This window comes from Vipera berus, assembly GCF_964194415.1.
Source record: "Vipera berus genome assembly, chromosome: 3".
Lineage (NCBI taxonomy): Eukaryota > Metazoa > Chordata > Lepidosauria > Squamata > Viperidae > Vipera > Vipera berus.
The window spans coordinates 50294508-50317583 of record NC_138204.1 but is presented as its reverse complement, the minus strand read 5'-3'; the positions used below and the strand labels follow the sequence as shown (position 1 = coordinate 50317583).

General features: G+C 37.2%; 1 protein-coding gene across 1 annotated transcript in view; it reads right to left on the bottom strand.

Annotated features, from left to right (window-relative positions):
• Positions 1-3549: 3549 nt before the first annotated feature.
• Positions 3550-23076, bottom strand: part of GRM4 (glutamate metabotropic receptor 4) — a gene marked incomplete at both ends in the record, with an annotated part of 317553 nt that continues 298026 nt past the window's right edge. Inside the window, 2 exons of the mRNA XM_081325074.1 lie at positions 3550-3599; positions 12067-12313. Of these exons, the coding sequence (XP_081181200.1) occupies positions 3550-3599; positions 12067-12313 (297 nt within the window). The remainder of the gene's footprint in view (positions 3600-12066; positions 12314-23076) is intronic.

Below are 23076 nucleotides of genomic sequence, written 5' to 3'. Positions count from 1 at the left end.
TGCTGAAGTTCCCAGGGGACCCTGCATCGAGACTTTTATATTTTGTGTCCCAGCCTGCTATCTACTGTACTGTGAACTGGAAATTCTGGTATATACATACTCCATTGACCAGATGTAAACTTTAGTTAGTATAAACACAGTGAAATAGAAAATACTGTGGTTGTGTTTAATTGCACTACTATTTATTTCAGTGGATTTCTGGTCTTGATCCTATGACATGAACAACCCTCTGCCATGCCCTTTGTCATAGACCCACCAATGTGCTGAAACATTACACAACTGGAGCTGGTAGGATGTGAAGTGAGTGGCGACTGCTGAAACATCACAATTGCTGAAGAAGAGGTTGGGAACTTGCCACTTTCTGTTTCTCTTCCCAAATGTGAGAGAACAAGGAAAAATCTGCAGTGGTACAATCAGAGTAAATGACATGCAAACAGATTGGGCTGGAAACTCTTACCCGCCTCCAATCTGTGCCTATTCAATCTTCAACTCTCAATTCTCCATGTAGGGCTATAAGGATTACAGACCTAAACAGCTATATATTAGCTAGATTAGCTCCATTTTCACAAAATTACCTAGGAATTTGTCTGACTCTTAAAAAGAAATAGGATAGTTAGCACTATGGTCAATATTTCCCATGACATACCTTACTAGATGGCTTTAGTTTAAATATATATGTCATTGGTTATGTTTAAGACTAAATAGAATCCTCTGGGAGTTATTTGACTCTTTTAATTAATCCTTTTTTATGTTCTCCCACGACACATGAATGCCTTCACTGGCATAGTTAACTGTCTGATGAGATCAAAGTCAGAGTAAGTCTGGATCAAACAGGGAGATTAGACAATGGTCTAAGAATTTTCTTCCATCTCAGTGGTGGGATTTACACAATAAATTAACCTAAAATGGAGATCAAAAGTTTGTTGTTCGGTGTATTATGGGAACAAAGTCTTTGTTATAATGCACTGTAAAATGATTTGATTCTTTGGGCATGACTTGTTATATTAACCTATAGTTAGGGTTTAACATGTTTTGTGAACTTAGCCTTCAAGTATTCCAAAGGTGCTTTTTCATGAGGCAACTGGACTTTCTTGTTTTTCTTTGAAGACATTTTGCTTCTCATCCAAGAAGCTTCTTCAGCTCTGATGGATGGTGGGGAATGGAAGGATTTATACTCCTTGCTGACAGCTGGACATTTGCATTCTTTTAGAGAGTTGTTGAGGCCACCTGGAGGTTTATTCTTCTATTCCCCACCATCCAATTAGAGCTGATGAAATGTCTTCAGAGAAAAGCAAGAAAGTCCAGTTGCCTCGTGAAAAAGCACTTTTGGGATAACTATGACCTGGATGACTGAGAATCTCCATAGACATGTAGCCTTCAAGTCTATTATTTTATTCAGCCCTTGTTGCTGAATAAATTCCCATTGTACAACTTTGATCTTCATGCTAAAGCATTACTTTCCAGTTTGCCATCTGTATATTGATCCTATGTTCCTACTTTCAAAGTATATGACATTTTTCGAGATTATGGCAAGCAACTGACAAGCAACAGACTTGGGGAAAGTTTTGGTTTTTTTCTAGCTAAATTCTGCATTTACCATTTATTTACCATCATGCCATTTGTCATTCTGTGCGCATTGGCATTTTGAACAGCATTTGAGGTTGTCTGTATAAGCTTTTAGTAGGATGTACAAAGCGAAATATATATTTATCACTCTATGTGGGTGTGAGGGCACATGTATATTTGTATGGTAGAAGGAAATGCCTATTGCAGTTTAACTGCATGCATACATGAGCACACACATAGAATATGTGGAGAGGGAGAGAGAAACCTGGTCTACTGTTGCCAATTCTTTCAAGACCCAAGGTGCCATTGTGTGGTTCTTCCTAATAATTATGGTACTCCATATATCAGTCTGAAAATTCCCAAGATTGCTAGAAGATGATACTTTGCAATAAAATTGAAATTTAATTAGAGCTTGCAAGATTTCACATTATTTGTTTGTTCTGCGAGCTGAGATCACCACATTTGAATGAGATTTGCCAGATTTATGTGATTTAGGACACCTTTTAGTTTTTAAACAAGTATTTGGTTGTGTGTTTTTTTTCTTTATTGGGAGGACATTGTAAGTGGTGTTTTAGAGGAGATGAACACCTTGACATCTAAAGGCATGATGTTGTCAACCCCTATATTATCCCTTGAGAATTGGCAAATGAAAAACATGATTCATATAGTTCCAGAGTTAGCTAAAGTATCACTTTATAGCATGTAAATGCATATCTTGTTTGGGTTGGGACTGCGTGTCAAAACCAGATGAAATAATATATGATTCAATTTAAATGCAGTTATAATTACATTGCATTAATTGAATATTATTTCACTAAATATGGTTTAATTAAATACTTCCCAATGTTTAAATACTTTTCCTTTTTCAGTGCCCTCAAAACCAGAATTTAATAGAAACCTCTGGTAGTCTGGTGACTGCACCCAAGACTTTTGGAGAGTAAGAAATTCTTTCATTTCTTCATATAATCCAGATGCTGCATCCCTTGCTTTTATGAAAAGTAAATGATGTGATGATATTAAAACTTACTACCTGAGCATCTATTATGTAAATATGTTTTATTATGTTTAATGTGACCACAGCATTTATTTTTGTAAAGCAACTTCTAGAGAGGAGAATGAGGCAACGAAATACAACTCGTGAGTGCAAAACCAAGTTTTTTATTAGAAATATTCTGGTATAAAAATGATCATGCTCTACACATTGTCATTAAATAATTCATAAACATCCAGGCACTGAACTTTTTGATTAATTTTTTTGTTTTTTTTTTATAATTTTTGATTGGTCAGTACATTGAAGCAGACATATTTCAATCCATATGGTCATCACATACATTAATTTACCACCTATAGAAATCAGCACTTTGAACACAGTCTAGATTTTGTTTTCATTTTTGTTGTTGATGATGGTTTTTGTGTTTTTTTAAAGGACTTTTTGTTATTGTTGCAACATAGAAAACTTGGTAAGGAGGAAAGAGGGACACAGAAAAGAAACAAGATGAGAAATAGATGATGAAGTCAGAAGTGAGGAATAAAAAAAAAAGATAGAAAAGGGGGTGGAAAGGAAAAAAAAAGACTTCACAAGCACAAACCATTTCACAATTTGGGGAATAAAAGGGAAATTTATTCAATCTTTTGCCAAGATACAGGGGGAAAAATGCAAAAAGGATGCTTAAGACCTGTCCATTTCTTTCTTTTGGGTGTTATGTTCATTGGTTCCTCTCCCTTTAATGGAAGGCAGATATTTTTCGAGGGATAACTTGGTTGGTCCTTTCAACTACACTTGGTGGCCATCTTTTTGAAGGGCTTCCTCCAGCAGCCCAGTCACTGGAAACAAGCACCTATATGATGCCTTCATGGAGTCAGATTTGGTTTTACCTTCTCCTCCACCATAATAACATCATCTGTACTGAAGAGTTCAGCTGCATTTTCTGATTCATCCTCCTCATCAGCCCTTTTCTTGTGGTCTATTGCCACTGGCTGGGTTTAAATTGCATGGTTGCTATAGCTGACATACGTCTGTTTGGTAGCCAGAGCTGGGGGGGGGAAAGATAAGGCACATAGATATATCATCAATTAATTCATGTACATGTGTCGAGTCTCTGTCTAAATGAGGAAACTTGGGTGAATGTTTCATGCCAGAAATGGAAGCTGCTAACTTTAGGTTAAAATTGCCAAGATGCAAAATAAGTACAATTTAAGATGGTTTCTTCTTCTTATGATTCTTATATAGAACAGGAGAAAGAGTGTTTGCCATCTTAGGTAAATGTTCATTAATATTTTCATTCTAAATGTATTAGAATCAATCACTCCAACAGACTCTGGATGGCTTACAACATAAAAAAAACATCTAGTAGAAACAATTAAAAACAAAACAGCAAATAGCACAGATTATACAATGACAGAAACCACCATAGGGGTCCCACAAATATTAGCCCCAGGCCTGGGATCACAATCAGATCTGAAAAACTTTCTGAAACTTCAGGACAGGGGACCCCAACCTATGGGCCACAGCCTGGTAGTGGGCCATGACCTGCTGGCCACTAGGCCATGGGACAGGCTGGGCAGTGCTTGTATGTGTGCATGCACAGACACCCACTCACGCTAGCATCATGGCTATGGGGTACAAAAACAGGACATCATGCTATGGGGCATGAAAACGGGCTGCTGCAGTGACTCAGGTGTGAAAACGGGATGCCACCATGCCTCAGGGTGCGAAAATGGTATGCCGCTGCACCATGGGGCATGAAAATGGGCACTGCCACACCATGGGGCATGGAAACGGGGTCCTGCACTGTGCAAGAACAGGGCAGGGCTAGTGAGTGTCACATGGGTGCTAGCCCTGCCCCATTTGCATCGCATGTATGCTTGCTTCCCCATCCCTTTCCCTCCAGTCTGCCAACTGAGAAAGGTTGGTAACCAGGCTCTATGCCATGAAGTGCTTTATAGGTGGCAACCAGCACTTTGAATTGCCTCTAGAAGCTGAGTAGCAAGCAATACGGTTTGCATAGCAATAGATTAGTATAGGCAGAGCTTTTTTTGTCATAGAACACTCAGAACGGAGTTCCGGCACCTTTTTTGGATGGAATCTTGTAGGGTAGGCAAGGCAGGTTGTATGACATGTGTGAGTTCTGGCATCTTTTTCTTTTACAAAAAAAAGCACTGAGTATAGGCATATTGAAAAATGCTTGTTACTGCTCACGGCACTGTATTTTGAACCAAGCACAGATTCTGAATGGTTTTCAAGGGCAATCAGATGTAGAGCACATTGTAATACTCTAGTTGTAAGGTGACCATTGAGGTGAGTAACTATCTGAAGAACCTCACCATCAAGGAAATGTGGCAACCAGCAGACAAGATAACCCTATATAAGGCTCTCCTTGCTACAGCTATCCCATTCTTTTATTAGAAGATGTGAGTTCAGCCGGGACCCCCAAGTTACAGATCTGTCTTGAATAGAGACAAGCTACCTCATCTGAGATTAATGATGAAAAGGTCCCTAATCCCATGGGTATCAAACAGCCATAGCCTCTCAGTCTTTTCAGGATTGAGGTAAAAAGCCTCAGACTCAAGAAGTCAAGAAGATACCAGGTCAGAACATTGACTAAATATGTGTGGCTGTTTTCAACTTCAAAACTTCTACCCCTGTTTGAAGAATTCTTGTTATAAATACATAGATACTGGCAAATCTGTCTTTCTTGTTTTCCACAAATTCAACTTCTAATTTTATTAACAAATCTGGCTTCTTCAAATTCTGCATGAATATGTGTTGCCATGTACATTTCCTCAACTTAACACATGGACACCTAGTCTCCTTAGGCAGAAAACACAAATTTTAAAAACTGAACATGATATTGTACGTTTTTATAATACATACATTTTGTATATATTTTCCACTGTATAGCACTTTTCAAAATATATATGTACAATATAATTATAAACCAAGTTTTAATGTTCTAGAAAGTATTCATTTTATGTGCATAAAGATTCTACCATATTTCAGTGAGATCTGGAAAAAAATGTATAACCAGTCTGACGTTACCTATTTTTATACAGTTCTTACCCTGCTGGTAAGCAGATATCTTTAACCTTTCAAGATACATTGGGAACTTATTATTTGGGGGGGGGGGTGATAGAGAAGCAGACATGACCAATGCAATATATCATGCAAGGAAGCAGCCATGCTTGGAGAATAAGGCTCATGTTGTGCAATTTGTTTCTCCCCTGGGGTATAATATGCATTAAATGGCAAAAGATAAAGAAGGACAAAGGGAAAATAAGCAGTGAGTTTGTGAGGAGTTGCTCTTAATTAAATATCCACTTCCAGAATGGAAGATTAACCTCCATACAGATAACAGATTAACCTCCATTACGGAATTATATTTTTCCAGTAGTTGAAAAAAAAGGTAAATATGATATTCAGCATTCAGGACCCTTAAAACAATGCAGGGAGACCAGTTTCAGCGTTGAGATGGAACGAATATGCATCACAATAGGGAGGATTCTCTGGGACGATAAGAGGAAAAGTCCTGGAGTTACAGGCAGTTATGTTGAGGTAGAGAGTGTTGCCTGGGAAATGACTGGGTGCCATTTATCTGAAGCACCAAAAAATGAACATTAAAAGCCAAAAATATTGTTTTCATGGAATGTGCACCATTTCCACATAGTCAGATCAGCACCATTGCTTAGATTGGGTAAAAATTAATTCTATCTCCAGGGATTCTCAGACTGTCACTGAAAACCAGCTGGAGGTAGTCAAAAGTAAGGAAGAAGAGAGTCATAAATGTAATTCAGATTTGACAAGAGAGAAAATGGGAGCACTGTCAAAATTTGCTCCATGCTTTGCTTCTTACTTTGTCGTACTTTGTGCTGCAAAATGTGAGTATCCTTGTGATCATAAAATTAAAATGTTATTCTTAAAAGTGGTATTGTGGTATTTTTATTTCTAACCCTAATCTAAACATTCATCAGGGTTAGGCTGCATTTTGAAGAATTATGTCTGTCTTTCTTGCTTATTAATCCAAATCAGACTCCACCATGTCAACTGTCTATGGAAAGAAGCAAGGAAGAATAGAATAGAATAGAATAGAATAGAATAGAATAGAATAGAATAGAATAGAATAGAATAGAATAGAATAGAATAGAATAGAATAGAATAGAATAGAATAGAATAGAATAGAATAGAATAGAATAGAATAGAATAGAATAGAATCTGGAAGGGACCTTGGAGGTCTTCTAGTCCAACCCCCAGCTCAAGGAGGAGAACCTATACCATCTCAGACAAGTGACTGTCCAGTCTCTTCTTAAAACCTCCAGTTATGGAGTGCCCATGATTTCTGGTTAATTATCCTCACTGTCAGAAAAGGGAGATTTAATGTAATTTGTAGGTTAGCCATTGTTGCACCAGATCCAGGGTGTCAAACCCAACCACATCACAGGCCATAGGTGATATATCGGGATTTGTTTTGCCCTTGTGGGGCCAGGGGTGGGCGTGGCCTGCATGGGCCACATCTGGCCCGCAGGCTGCATGTTTGATATGCTTTCAATAGATGATTTCTTTTTTATAATGGTTCAATGAAATTAAATGATATGAACTATTTTCTTTTGTATTGTCTAGGTCAGGGGTAGGCAACCTTGGCTCTTTTATGACTCGTGGACTTCAATTCCTAGAATTCCTGAGCCAGCTAGTTGAAGTCCACAAGTCATAAAAGAGCCAAGGTTGCCTATCTCTGGCCTAGGCAAAGGCATTTCGTCCTGCTTTTTAAAACATTCTTTATTACTTTCCCCACCTTGTTTTTTCGTAGAGTTTTCCACCCAAAAGCCAAATTGCCAAATTAATATATATCACTCTTAAATCTACTTATCATTTTACTATATAGCACTGAACTTTACTGAAACGTATGTCAGCCTTGATACTTAATATTATTCTTTGCTTAAATTTCTGTAATGTTTAACTTAAAGGAAGACCTTCTGTGTTCACTGCCAATATTACCATAAATCTTTTCAAATATTTCATATGTTCTCTTAATATGAACTATTGACTAAAATACTTTGTGATTATAAAGCTGGTTTTGATACTGGATATTATGAACTCATCCAAAGATTTGTCTTATTTAGCATTGGATATATTTTAAATGAATTATAAATGCAGTTTGTTATTTGAGTTGTACTGATATTTCTATTTGAACTGAATTTTATTTGAACAGTTCTTGCCTCAATTTAATGTAAAGAAAGCTGTACACAAATAAACAGACTACATATACAAAAGTGAGACAAAGAGAGACAACTTTTTGTTGATTATTTTTTACTACCGTATACTGGAACCAATTTCCCCCTTTGTTTGCTGTGAATGATTAGCTCTTCAGAGTTGTTGTTTCCCATCCTCCTAGTAATAGCACTTAAGACTTATATATCACTTCCTAGTGCTTTACAGCCCTCTCTAAGTGGTTTACAGACTCAGCATATTAGCCCCCACAATCTGGCTCCTTCTTTTACTGACCTCAGAAGGATGGAAAGCTGGCAGTTGGCAGAGTTAGCCTGCAATACTACATTCCAACCACTGCACCACCACTTCCAACTTTGGAAAATGGGTATTTCATGGCTAACAACATATCTCAGCTCTAATGTTTCTAAGATTTCTCCACCCCTGCCTGGAAAACCTGATGCTGGAAGCAGAAAGCTGAATGGGCTTGGAGTTTCTTCACCTGGGATGATGTCTTTTTGACAAATGAACTTTACTGAAGATTTCAGGTGCTGTTATCCCCAGATAACGATTAGAGGGGCCATAAGAAATCAGAGCTGACAGCCCTATTTGTTAACCATAGTGTTTTCATAGCCAATATTGCCTCAATCAAGGCCTGTAAATTATTTATTGTCTTGTTTATTTAAAGATACATGACCTGCCATTGACAGAGTGAAAAATGTCCCTTCTTTCCCTGGTAGACAATGCCATAGCATCTCCTATTCCCAGCATAAAAACTGTGATTGCTCTGTGGTATTCTTCCCCAAGTCGCCTTGATATTTCCCTTGCAGATCATGTCAGCTTCCATTTGGACTGAGTTACTCTATTCCAAATGCGAAACATGTAAGAATCTGAAATGCTGACAAACTGAAGAACAGGGGTTTTTTTGTGCCCTGCTTTCTATGTGAATTGGCTTCGTTTCATATAGTAAATGACTATTGACTTCTGAAAAAAAACAACTCCATAAAGTATGGTGAGAAAAGGAAAAAACCTGCAGTTTATACTTTCATCAAGGTTATGGCCAGGTGTGAGATCTATAAATGTGAAGTTATTCACATAAAGCTAATTACTATTTATCATGTTTAGTGGACACTTGACCTTTCTGGGCTGTTTTCAGTGCAACCTCTATTCCCATGTTGTTGTTGTTGTTGTTGTTGTTAGCTGCAAAGTCATGTCCAACCCACCGTGACCCTATGGACAACGTTCCTCCAGGCCTTCCTGTCCTCTACCATCTTCTGGAGTCCATTTAAGCTCATGCCTACTGCTTCAGTGACTCCATCCAGCCACCTCATTCTCTGTCGTCCCCTTCTTCTATTGCCCTCAATCTTTCCCAGCATTAGGCTCTTTTCCAGTGAGTCCTTCCTTCTCATTAGGTGGCCAAAGTATTTGAGTTTTAGCTTCAGGATCTGGCCTTCTAAAGAGCAGTCAGGGTTGATCTCCTCTAGGACTGACCGGTTTGATCGCCTTGCAGTCCAAGGGACTCGCAGGAGTCTTCTCCAGCACCATAGTTCAAAGGCCTCAATTCTTTGTTGCTCAGCCTTTCTTATGGTCCAACTTTCACTGCCATAAATTGCAAATTCCCATGTTGCTATATTTATATATTTTTTTCAGTATTTATGAGGTTATTTAAGTTTTTACAATATTTATAGCCCACCCCAATTCTAGTTGAGTCTGCATGGTTTTTAAATGTTTCCCTATTTAGAAAAAGCAACTAAAAACCCCCCTCAAAAAAGCATGAAAATTATACATCAATAATGGAAAACAATAATAAAAAATAGTTCAGATCCAAAGTTATCAGCAGAAAAATATTGTGTTTTGGAAAAACAAGACCCTGGAACTTTTCCAGCTTTCTTAATTTTAGTAGTGAACTTTAGTTAAAAAAATTACCTATTTTATTTTAAAACAGACTATATAATATTCATATTAACTTACTGATGCCTTGGTCAAATTGCTTGTTGATCATATTTTTCTGATAACTTCTTATTGGCGAGACCCAATAATCTATTTACTTGGGAAACGTGTTTCCAGTAGTGGCCAGCCAAATGTTCTATTAAATCCATAAGCAGACATGGAAGTAGACTTCCCTGCTGCTTAATTCCCAAAGTGGCTTTCAGAGTTAAATTATCTGGTTTCATTCTATTTTCAGTGACAGACATTCTCTGTGAATTTGCTTTTTCTCTCTAAAAAAAACATCTAAGGGACAAATGAAAATGTTATAAGAGAGTATCAGTTTTTTAAAAAAGACTTATGAGCAACCATAGGAAGGAGGATTTTCTAAATATCCTATTTCTGGCAATATTCCAGCCTGGGTAGAATATTCATTTAAAACCCAGCCCACATACAAATACTTTTTTCTCACTTCTGTGCTAATGAACTTTTGTTCTTGATTGTTTCTTGTCAATTAATTTCAATGGCATAGCAAACAGATCTGTAGGCAAGCCAAAATAATGAAATACTTCTTGAAACTATATTTTTAATTGTTAGTTTTACTGTTTTGAATTTAAAATATTGATCCGTATAATAATTTCAGATCATGCACCACTGTTTGGATAAGACCCCCCTCTATCTGAGGTACCCAGGGAAAATGTGCCCCATGACTTCTAACCAAGCCAATGTGCACATATTAACCAGATTAGGATGGAAAGCATGGTGAAAAGGGCAATTTGTAATTCTATCCTTTTAGAGGACTTCCATTGGTTTAGTAAAATAAAATAAATGCAACTCTTAAAAAGTTCACATCCAGTTGCTGCAACTATTAGCATTTTACATGGAATATACACGCAATGTAAATGCATCAGAATGTAAAATAGAAGATTAATGGTGAGAGGGGCACATATGTTTGTGTATTTCTCTATGTACAGTCCAAAACATCAGAGACAATCTGCACATAAATTCCACTGAAGAAAACAGGAGTTTCAGGAACTTGATGCTTAAACATCACTCTATCCTGACGCTTCTTTGCTTCTAAACACAATTATACCGTGCAAGGGTTCCCATCCCAAGGAGGAGCGAGGAGGGTTGTCATGGAAACAGATTTCAAAAAGAAAAGGCCTAATTTCACTTTTGTTTGTTCTAGGTTTATCAGTACGTGCTGCACGCATGTAGCCAGCCTTGAAAGATCAAATAATATATGCCATGCAGAACTCTAATTCAGACTCTGATCAACACATGTGTTTGGAGGAGGACTTAAATATTTTATTCCACATACCTCTCTGTTAAAAAGTATCCCCTTTTGCCAGGTCGTTCATTATTAGCTGATTAGAGTATCAATTTTAATGTTAATTATAACTCTTTATGTTGCTTTTATTTTGATTTAAATTGTATTAATCATACTTGCTGGGGTAGAAAGACATAAATCAAATTGATAATAAATACATCTTCTCATTGAAGCCCAGGAAAAACAGTACTGAGATAGGGCTCATTTTAGTAGGACGATGACACAGGGATTTTTTATATAACAGCTTCTTTGCTCCATAGGTCTCTCTTGTAATCCAAATTAGGGATCTGTGTGAATGCTTTTCTTCTTTTCTGGAACAGCCACAGTAAATCACCAGATCAAAGCATACTTAAAATATATTTTTAATATAAGACTGGAATGGTCAACTCTACTCCCTGCCCAATGCAGTATCCAAGTTCCATTATTCAAGATCTTAAATATTCCTTTGATCAAATTTGCTGAAAGCAGGGTAATATAGCTTCCTGCTTATTCTGACATGGAAATCAGAAATCAGCTCAGATTTCTGACAAGAGCAGTATGTTACTTTCTTGCAGCTGCAAGATGGTACCAGAAAAAGAATGAGAGTGAAAAAGAAACAAAAAGAGGAGAGGAGAGGAGAGGAGAGGAGAGGAGAGGAGAGGAGAGGAGAGGAGAGGAGAGGAGAGGAGAGGAGATTCACAAGAATCAACTAAATGAATATATTTTTGTGGCGGAAAAACTGAGCTATAAAGCAAGAAGTCAGTATCTTTGATTCATATTGCGACTTTGCCCTGAATTCAACATAAGCTATCCAAGGTTGCCTCAAACTATGACATGGGCAGCAAACAAACAGACAAATAAATAAATGCAAATTGTTAGGAAATTAAATCACCCACTCTCTCTTATTGGCTCCTCCCTCTTAGCATAGTTAGAAAATAGCTCTTGTTTATCAGAGAACTTCTTTCTGCCAGCAATCTTCTCCAGAGCTGGAAGGAGTGGTAATCTTCAAAAAAAAGGGGGGGAGGGGGGGGAGGAAGAAGCATATGCTCAGATGGGTTCAACTTACCTTGTGTTTCCAGATTTTCACACAGTTCTGATTTGGCCTCTCCATTGGGGCGAAAGCTTCCTTTCTGAGTGAATTTGTTGGACATTGTGGCTGCTGTCACAACTGCTTTGAGACTGCGCTTTCGTTTGGGCACATTTTGCTCTGGGTGGAAGAGGATTATGAAGACTTTGGGCATGTAGAGCATGCCTAATGACACAGAGGCGCTTAGGCTCACTGAGATGGTCAATGTTGTGGTCTGAATGTACATCTGAAAGACACAAGGGAATGAGTTAAACATTGTAAGCTGCTTCTTAATCAAGCTTTCATGATAGTCTCTGTCTCTTAGTCTTTACTGGGAATATTTCCCTGGACCAAAGTTAACACAGAAAACATCAAGGGTCAATTAAATGGACTATTTATGTATAAAAGAAATACTGTAGTAGAACCAAGGGAGAACCATATAATTGAAGTTATAAGGTATTTGTCCCAAACTATAGTGGTTAATGAAATCTGAATACCAGCCCTGAGATGCACAAACATTTTAGCACAGCACTTCTCTGGAATGCATTCATCCACCCTATCCTAAAAAAAAATGTTGGTTATTTTAACAGTCACATTAACTTTAATGAGTGAATTCCTTAAATCATCAGCTTTTTTCAGCTTCCAAGCTTGCTTATTTTACATATCCACCTGCTCTTTAGATTGAATTATAGATGATATAAATTGTTTGTCATCCAGACCAATGAAATCAGTTCATTATGTGTCTTCAAATCATACCCTGAAGCCAGGATATCAAATACCACTGAAAGCACTGCTTGATTACATACCTAGATTTTTTTTTATAGTAGCTATCACAGGATAGAGGTCTTTATATATTATGAATTCAGTATGTGTGGTGTGTGTGAGAGAGAGAGGGGGGAGAGAGAGGGGATAGGGAGAGAGAGAGAGAGAGATTGTCCCATTCCTTCCTAAACAGTTGAAGACCATCCTTTTCTAGAGGGCCTTTAGAGGTAATTCAAAATGGTTTGTTTTACATTATTATGTAAATTTATTATACATTTATATAATTTGTTTTATGATGTGTTTATGAAGTGTATGTTTATTGTTTTGACTTACTCAGAGTTTTTAATGGAGAAAGCATACAAATACTATAAAATTAAACACACTAATAAATACATCTATTTATCTATCTATCTATCTATCTATCTATCTATCTATCTATCTATCTATCTCTATCTATCTATCTATCTATCTATCTATCTATCTATCTATCTATCTATCTATCTATCTATCTATCTATAGATACCTACACATATATATATAGACACAGTGAAGAAACACAAACACACGCCCTCTACCAATTTGTTTCCAGTCCAAGGCCCAGGTGCTGATATTAACATTTAAAGCAGGGGTGTCAAACTCACAACATCACATGACGTGTTGTGACATATCGTGACTTTTTTTTTCCATTGCCGGCAATGGGGTGGGCATGGTTTTGCCACGATGCATCCAGCCCTCGGGCTGACAGTTTGACTCCCTTAGATTTAAAGTTTTTCCTGTCTTGGAACCACAATATTTAAAGGAATGCTCCTTTTTCATATCTTCAAATCTGTACTGATATTATCTTGTAAAAATCTAGCTTCACTAGAAACCCTTTGGGACTGATTAGTATGGGGGCACTAGGAAAAGAAAGCATAAATGTTTATTATATTATTATATATTGTTTAATTTAGAGATCAAATTGCTAACATACGCTGGATCATGGAGAAAGCTAGAGAGTTCCAGAAAAACATCTACTTCTGCTTCATTGACTATGCTAAAGCCTTTGATTGTGTGGATCATAACAAACTGTGGCAAGTCCTTAAAGAGATGGGCATACCAGACCATCTTATTTGTCTCTTGAGAAACCTATATGCAGGCCAAGAAGCAACAGTGAGAACTGGACACGGAACCACTGATTGGTTCAAAATTGGGAAAGGAGTCCGGCAAGGCTGTATACTGTCGCCTTGCCTATTTAACTTATATGCAGAGCACATCATGAGAAAGGCAGGGCTAGATGAATCAAAAGTTGGAATTAAGATTGCCGGAAGAAACATCAACAACCTAAGATATGCAGATGATAACACTCTAATGGCAGAAAGTGAAGAAGAACTAAAGAGCCTCTTGTTGCAGGTGAAGAAGGAGAGTGCAAAACTTGGGTTGAAACTAAACATTAAGAAAACCAAGATCATGGCATCCGGCCCTCTCACTTCCTGGCAAATAGATGGGGAAGAAATGGAGGTAGTGACAGATTTTATTTTCCTGGGCTCAAAGATCACTGCAGATGGGGACTGTAGCCAAGAAATTAAAAGACGCTTGCTCCTGGGGAGGAAAGCCATGGCAAATCTAGACAGCACACTAAAAAGCAGAGACATCACCCTGTCAACAAAAGTGTGTATAGTCAAGGCTATGGTCTTCCCAGTTGCAATGTATGGCAGTGAAAGCTGGACCATAAGAAAGGCTGAGCGCCAAAGAATTGAAGCCTTTGAACTATGGTGCTGGAGAAGACTCCTGCGAGTCCCTTGGACTGCAAGGCGATCAAACCGGTCAGTCCTAGAGGAGATCAACCCTGACTGCTCTTTAGAAGGCCAGGTCCTGAAGCTAAAACTCAAATACTTTGGCCACCTAATGAGAAGGAAGGACTCACTGGAGAAGAGCCTAATGCTGGGAAAGATTGAGGGCAATAGAAGAAGGGGACAACAGAGAATGAGGTGGCTGGAAGGAGTCACTGAAGCAGTAGGCGTGAGCTTAAATGGACTCCAGAAGATGGTAGAGGACAGGAAGGCCTGGAGGAACATTGTCCATAGGGTCGCGATGGGTCAGACACGACTTTGCAACTAACAACAACAAATTGTTTAATTAGAGAGACACATTGGTCTAGTGGTTAAAGCAGCCAATTAGAAAGTGGGAGACCAAGAATTCTAGTCCTGCCTTATTTATGAAAGTCAGTTGTGTGTCATTCTCTCTCAGCCCAATTCATCCAGATGGTTGTTGTGGGAAAATAGGAGGAGGAAGATATGTTGGATATGTTAGCAGCCAAGAATTATTTTAAAAATAATAAAGGATACAACCCGAGTGCCGCGTAACAGAGTGAGCGCCTGTTACTCGTCCCAGCTTCTGCCAACCTAGCAGTTCGAAAGCACGTAAAAATGCAAGTAGAAAAATAGGGACCACTACAGTGGGAAGGTAACAGCGTTCTGTGCATCTTTGGCATCCAGTCATGCCGGCCACATGACCATGGAGACGTCCTCTGACAAGCGCTGGCTCTTCGGCTTTGAAACAGAGATGAGCACCGGCCCCTAGAGTTGGAAACGACTAGCACGCATGTGCGGGGGAACCTTTACCTTTATCTTACTGCTTTATTAATATAGATGTTGTACATTGCTTAAACTCTATTTGAACTAAGGCAGTACACACATTCTATAAATCAATCTGTTTGCCAACATGTAGTGAGGGCTTCTAGGCGTAGCATTTTTCAGTGGTAGTTTTCCAAACTTTGAACTACCTTACAGAAAAATATGCTTTATGAAATCTTGCAAGATTCCTAAATAAATAGCCACATTAGACTGAGGGGAAAAAACCCTACTCTAATATCGTGATGGCATTTAACCATGGCTGTATTTAAACATGTTCTTAAAAACCTGGCTCTTCTCCCAGACTTCGGATTGCCGTGGGTGTCAGATCATTCTGTGGGATTTTGATCAATTAATGGTTTTCTGAACTTCTTTTTTATGTTACATATCTTTTTATTATCAACTTGTGAGGCCCTCAGACTTATGACAGATTGAGAGGGTCTATGGATTTTATAAATAATTAATTCCAATCTTCAGCAATCCATTCATGTGAAATGTAGATTTTTGCTCTGTTGTTAGCTTGCTTGATTTCTCCAAACAAAATGAACAAAAAGTATGAAGTCAGTTAGTATATCTGATATTAAGCCACCTGAGGAAAATATAGTTCAGCTGACAAATATATGGAACAAATGGATTTTCAGTCCTCCTACTGGGCAATGTTATGACTTACACTCTACAACAATAAAATTGTCAACTGATTAAAGAATATATCTGTTGACTTATCAACTTGTTAATTGGTTAACTGATTCAATTTAAATAAATGTGTACATTATAAAACTTCAATATAGATGCCTTTTTACACCCTGAAGAAAATTTGAGGTGATTGACAACTTAAACAATTTGTGATTAAAAGGAAGTCAAAATTCATATTTCCTTTTTAATTCTGTAAAAATATAATATGCCCAAAACAAAATAGCCCCAAAAACTAATCAGAAAATGGTTGATTCAAATTTGCCCTCCCCCTGTTAAAATTGCTCAATATAATTTGTCACAGAAGTGAAATAATTTGCCAATTAAAGTTTGTGACTTTCTTCTTGATGTGATTCTGAGGTATATTGCGGTGATGATAAACAGTTGCATTTATGAAAAGTCATTTATGTCACATTTCTCTGAGGTATCTTTAAAGACATATTTGCTGCATTGCATCTTCACTTATCCGTTGTGCACAGAATCTCAAATAATTCATGTATAATATCCATTAAAACCTTTTTCTTACAATGTTAATTTCAGGCTATTGGCAATATAAAAGGAACTGTAATACACTGTGCTCACAGTGATACATACATACATACATACATACATACATACATACATACATACATGGGACAGTTCCCATTTTAGTCTGTTCCCCCAGCAAGTGCAAAAGAAACCTGTTCTCCTTTCAACAGGTAATTCTTATTCAACAGCTCACTTCCTGAGCCGTTGTAATGTTAGTCACATATTACACACCAACGTAGTCCTTCTGCAGTCAAAACTAATTTCACGCTCACTGTCCAGGACTAACGGTGACAGATGTTTTGCAGAATGAAAGCCCATTAATCTGACTGTAGAATAATCCATTTTTCTATAGAAAGGACCTGGCAGGCATCTCACAAGTGGGGGATGTGTGAATCAGATAGCACTAGGAAAGGAAACTCTCCTTTTTTTTGCCAATCACAAAGATGTTTGGGCAATCCTTCAACCCACCAAATAACTAATTGTCCTCCTTATTTGGTTTTTCCCTTCCTCATTTTATTCATTAGTCTAATCAGGGACTATTGCACACTGAATAATGATGTATCTGATCCCAATGTTATTCTCTTCTTTTGGACTTTAAAATTCTAGACCAGGGGTAGGCAACCTTGGATCTTTTATGACTTGTGGACTTCATCTCCCAGAATTCCTGAGCCAACTATGCTCAGGAATTCTGGGAGTTGAAGTCCACAAGTCATAAAAGAGCCAAGGTTGCCTACCCCTGTTCTAGACCCACTTGCCAATTCAGATAGATCCTAGATCTAACATACAGGCTTTCTTTCTTTCTTTCTTTCTTTCTTTCTTTCTTTCTTTCTTTCTTTCTTTCTTTCTTTCTTTCTTTCTTTCTTTCTTTCTCTCTCTCTTTCTTTCTTTCTTTCTTTCTTTTTTATTTATTTATTTATTTATTTATTTATTTATTTATTTTCCTCATTGAGATAAGTTAATGTCACTTTGCAGAAACCATGCACATTTGAGAGGTTCCCTCTAGGAGAAAAGAGTTAATTGCAGATAAAGCAGATAAGGCAGGCAAAGAAGATATAAAATAGTTCTGTAAGCTTTCATATACTAAAGATTACCAGACATAGATAGGTCTGCTTTCCACATCCATAGTTTACTTCATATCAAAATCAAATGAATACAGTGTTTTGATAGATTCTAAGTTTACTCAATGACAGAAAACCTTCTTTTTTGACTGTTTAGTTTGCTTGGGCAGTTCCTGATCCTGAATCCAGAACAAGCAAACAACAAATGTTCTTGTAGCATGTGAGTGTGCACATTTTCTAAGAGTGTTTTTTGCAGAGAAATTTATTTTAAAAATTGTTAAGCTTGCAGTAGTGTCTTCCAATGGCTGAATATGAGATGTTTTTAGGCTAATCATCCATCTTTGCCTCTAGGAATTTTCATCATCTGACAGATTCACTTTGCTACCTAAATAGGCAAGTCTAAAATTGTCTTAATGTACTGAAATTTTAAAAGGAATATCAGAAAGAGCCTATTTTAATGAGGACATCTCACACTAGACATATACCATTGACCCATAAAGGTGGCTGAGCCTACTGTTGAGATGACCTAAAAGAAGGTTGCCCTTCTTTTAAGAAGCCATACCCCCTCCACAAAGGGGATAGATTAACCAGTAGACTCTGTGAATCCTGAGTTTCAGTTCTGGCAAAACGTGACTTCTTCATTTCTGATATGGTATCCAGATACTTTATTGCACCTAAAGTCCAATGATTTTGAGGGGAAAAAACTCATTTTTGTGGGATTGTGACTAATAATGTATCTTAGTTGTTTATGAAATAAAATTATAATTACAAATAAAACCTATGTCAACTACACATTAAGAATTATTGACCAATATAAATGATACACAAATAGGCTAATGCTAAGGAAAAAGATGTAGCCATAAGTTTCAAACACTCTGTATTCTATAAAAAATATGAGTTATTTTTTATATTGGTGATTTACCTTGATTATTTTATTTATTTATGTAGTTCAGAACTATGTCATTGTATACTTTGTGTAATTGGGAGTGTTTTTATATTCAGGGTGCCTCATTTTTCTTTACGTTTCAAACTCTATTTCGTGTTTTGCTTACTGGTGTTTTGGCTTTTACTTTTGTTTTAATTTTATATTAGGCTTCATCTTTTCTTGTTAATCTAAAAAAAATCACTACACATGCTTTTGCCAATCAGCATATGATACTGATACTGATATGCAGATCAGAATACATTTAACTTATTTTTATTTTATTTTAATCCCATTTATATCCCGCCCTTCTCCGAAGACTCAGGGCGGCTTACACTCTAAGCACAAATCAATGTGCTTAGCAATAGCCTTCATTCTATGTATATGCCTGCTTATTAGGGCTTTCGCCCCCCCCCCCAAGCAGCATTATTACAAAGTCAGCTTATTGCCCCCAACAATCTGGGTCCTCATTTTACCTACCTTGGAAGGATGGAAGGCTGAGTCAACCTTGAGCCTGGTGGGATGCGAACCTGCACTAATTGCAGGCAGCTGGTGTTACTTAAGGAGGCATTAGCCCACTGCTCCAGCATATTTTAGAATTGGCTACTAATCTATTATGTAATTGTATGTTTAAACACCTTGGAAGGCTGGGTTAAGAAACACTGCCAAAGGAACAGTCAGATAAGAGACAGCATAGCCTGCAGTTTTATATTGGACAAGGAAAGAGGCTCAGAAGAGATTCTCTGAGTTTCTCAGGCTATAAAGTATAAGGGGGATAAATTTACTTTCAAATTTGAAACACTCTGTCAATGAAGCTTTACTATAAAGTGGACTTGGTTCAACTGGCCATGAGTCCTATCTGGGTTTTTCCCAGCACGACTGACAATTATGATTATTTGAGCTGATTTTTTTTTTAAAAAATGCATCTATTATCCACAATATCTTTTTTAATATGTTACACTTTGGTATGCAATTTATGCTAATGTAGATAGTATTTTACACAGATTGGTTCATAATACCTACATACTATTCTTGAATATATACTTTATATGATTTTTTTTCTGTAACATGATATCTGATAGTGAAATCTTCCTTTGTCTTATCAGAGAAACCTAACTAAACTTTCCTTATTTAGGAATGGCTGTATTAAGTTGTTGCTGAACCCTGACAACAATCAGGCATGTATTGGATCAAAAAGTCTGAAATAGGTGCTTATTAGCTTTCACTCAGTGCTGATGGGCTTCAATTCCATTTGATAGAGTACAAGTCAATATTTTTGTGTGCACAGAATCTTATCATTGAGTTGTCCTGAGACCTGCAATGGAGATTAAAAAATGGGAAAGAGAGGTTTCAGCTGCACTGTTGCCGAGTTTAGCAAACGGACACTGCATGAGTACCAATGTCATTATTGATGGCATCATGCAATCAGTGTGACTGTATAGAGCAGTACATCATGATTGTATCACAATATTTTCTGTGAAATGGTCCTTTGCATTTGTCCAGATCCCATGGAGTGCTTCATTTTTCTCCTGTTGATTTAAGTATACTCTCGGAAACAGTGGGATTCAGGGACAGAGAGCAAACTTCAGTCTTATAAAACTATAATCCTGGGGATCACCTATGTTTACAAATAGAAGCCTCTGGATTTTAATTGTATTCTTTAGATTCCTTTACTAAAACAATCAGACAACAAAAACAATGGTGCTTTTATATACGTAGCATGTACAAAGGAATGTCAGAAAAACAGATTTTCTGTTTCTTAAGTGATGTAATGATCAATCCTGACTTGAACTTCTGCTCTCTAGATGGAAATCTTGGGAGCTGCTAAACTTTGCCTCATTGCCACTCCTGATCTAAACAAGAATTATGTTTCTTGGAAATTCTATAAAGGGAATTCTCCTTCTGCTCTTCTCCCATATTTTCCTTCCTCTATTCCTTTCCATACTTGTTCCCACAGTTCCTTTACTCTTACTAGGTATGTTCTAACACTTCTGATGGAACACAAGGACAAAGAGATAAAAATATTCACCCCTATGTCACAGCTCCTGGAAATATAGGGCCTATTTCTGAATCAATACACAATGCACCAAGTATATTAAACATAAGACAAGAGCTGAGTTTCCCCCTTGTTTCTGTTCTTCAGGTTGCTGCTGCTGACATATTAACCCAGTAAGTGGGGCGGAAATTAATTTAGATTACTGGAAGATAATTAGCATAATGGGAACACATTAAACAGGGGAAAGGCTCAATCTACATTCCAGCTTCCTAAATATAGGACTTGACACCAAGTGAAAGGAAGGAGGAGGAAGGAAGAACAAAAAAATTAACTGATTATCAATTTATTTAACAGGAAAAGATGGAAACCTGGATTTTTAAGAGCTAAATGCCCGTGCCCTCTAACTGTAGAGATAAAATATAAGTAAACAAGGTGGACAAAAATCAAAAGTTTGAAACAACTTGTCACATGAAACAATTGCTTTTTAAAATTGTATTCATTTCTATATACACCAGGAACATTAAGGGCATCTCTCTCTCCCTTAGACATGCAGACACAGGGAGACAGAAGAGCTTCAATTATCAAATTAAAATGCACCTATTCAATTGCAATTATTCTGCCACTAGATAAACTGCTGGGGTCAAAGAACAGTTGGGATGCCTATGTTCAACAATAAAATCATTTCTATACATTTGTCAGAAAGAGAGTAAAACACAAAGCTGAGCATTCTTGAGAAAGTTATGTGCTCAGATTTCCAGATATTCTGCAAACTTTTCAATAGTAACAGATCAGTCCAAGTATACATGGCATACAAGCCTCAAGCCATTTTCCACATTTCCAAGCTGTCTACTTAAGGTGGACGACAAATTACCGATTACATTGCTTACAAATAGGAATCTGTGTTGTCTACAGTTTTATCTCTCCCTGCCAGGCACCAATCAGGTTATCAATGACAATAAATTTACCAGGAAGATTCAGAAACAATTGCGAGCATCAAAGGCAAAACAATGGTTGGATGGGTCTGTTACCATTTAGATAGCCAGTAAGTAAGAAACAGAGTTTTTTTTTCTTGAAGGCTTTAACCAGGATGTTATTCAGTTCAATCCTTTTGCAAGGTGAATTAATGGGTTATAATCCAAATTTCCCAATTTACTTTACTGGAAGATTGGATTAAGTATGGATTCCTACTAAAATTTTGATTGGGGAAACCACTTTACAGCCTGTGCTGTCACTGCTCAATCACTGAAAAGGATCAAAATCCCCTCCTGTAGCTAGTCACCTTTTTATTTAACACAGACTGTGGGAAGACCATATTTCCTCCCAGTCACTTCCTTAAAAGCCTCAGAAACCTACATATATATATGTATATATAGTCAGTGTGGCACTGGAGTGAATCCCCTTCCTAATTAAGTGGCTAAATTACCTTGTTTTCTTTGGGTTGGGACACTATGTTTAAGCTAATAAATGATTTGGCTACCTTGTTTGAGCCATATGAAACTATTTTCTCTCCAATATTCAACAATAACCTGTTTTATCATATGTGATTAAAAATATACTATAGGACATTAAATGAAATATCCTTCATTATGTTTGTACTATGTGGCCAGGCTATATGGTAATTAGAAATTGCTGACATTCTGAGGTGATATAAATCATTCTGAAAATGAATTCTGTTATTACAACAGGCCTAAGCAACAGTGCTTCACATTACACCTTGTTTTCATAATATTTGGGGGCACTGCTCAACCTGAGGTTATCTTTGTTAGGCAATTTCATATCTGCCAATGTATAGTAGAAGTTCTGTTTGAGTACATTGGATCTCTGGTTATGTTTTCATGCATTACCCAAATACCTACTAGTTAGCTTTAATTCAAGTTTCCTCACAATTGTATTAATAAGACAGTTTGTCTTTGGTCTACATTAAATTAATCAATGCTTCCTGCATTCCATACTGTGAATTTCTAAAGAAATGGGGGAAAAATTGGAATTCTAATTCCTCCTTATTATAGTTGTTACAATGTTACAATAAAATTAAAAGTAGCCATGTTTCCTGTCTGGTTGACCCCGCATCGCAAGACTGACATCATGTTACACATGATGTCCAGACCAGAAATTTCTCTTTTTTCTTCTCCATTACTGAGGTAGGTGATAATGTTTTTTAGAAGGAGGAGGAGGAGGAGGAGGAGGAGGAGGGAGGAAGGAAAGAAAGAAAGAAAGAAAGAAAGAAAGAAAGAAAGAAAGAAAGAAAGAAAGAAAGAAAGAAAGAAAGAAAGAAAGATCCATAGTAAAACTTAATTGATTATGTGCCATCACTTCTGTGCCATTTCTCAATGATCACATAGTTTTTCTCTACAACAATCTATCCCCAAGCTGGTCTTTTGGATTTTCCAATGGTGTACTAATCAGCTAAGTCCATCCACCTTGCTGCTGGTCATCCTCTTTTTT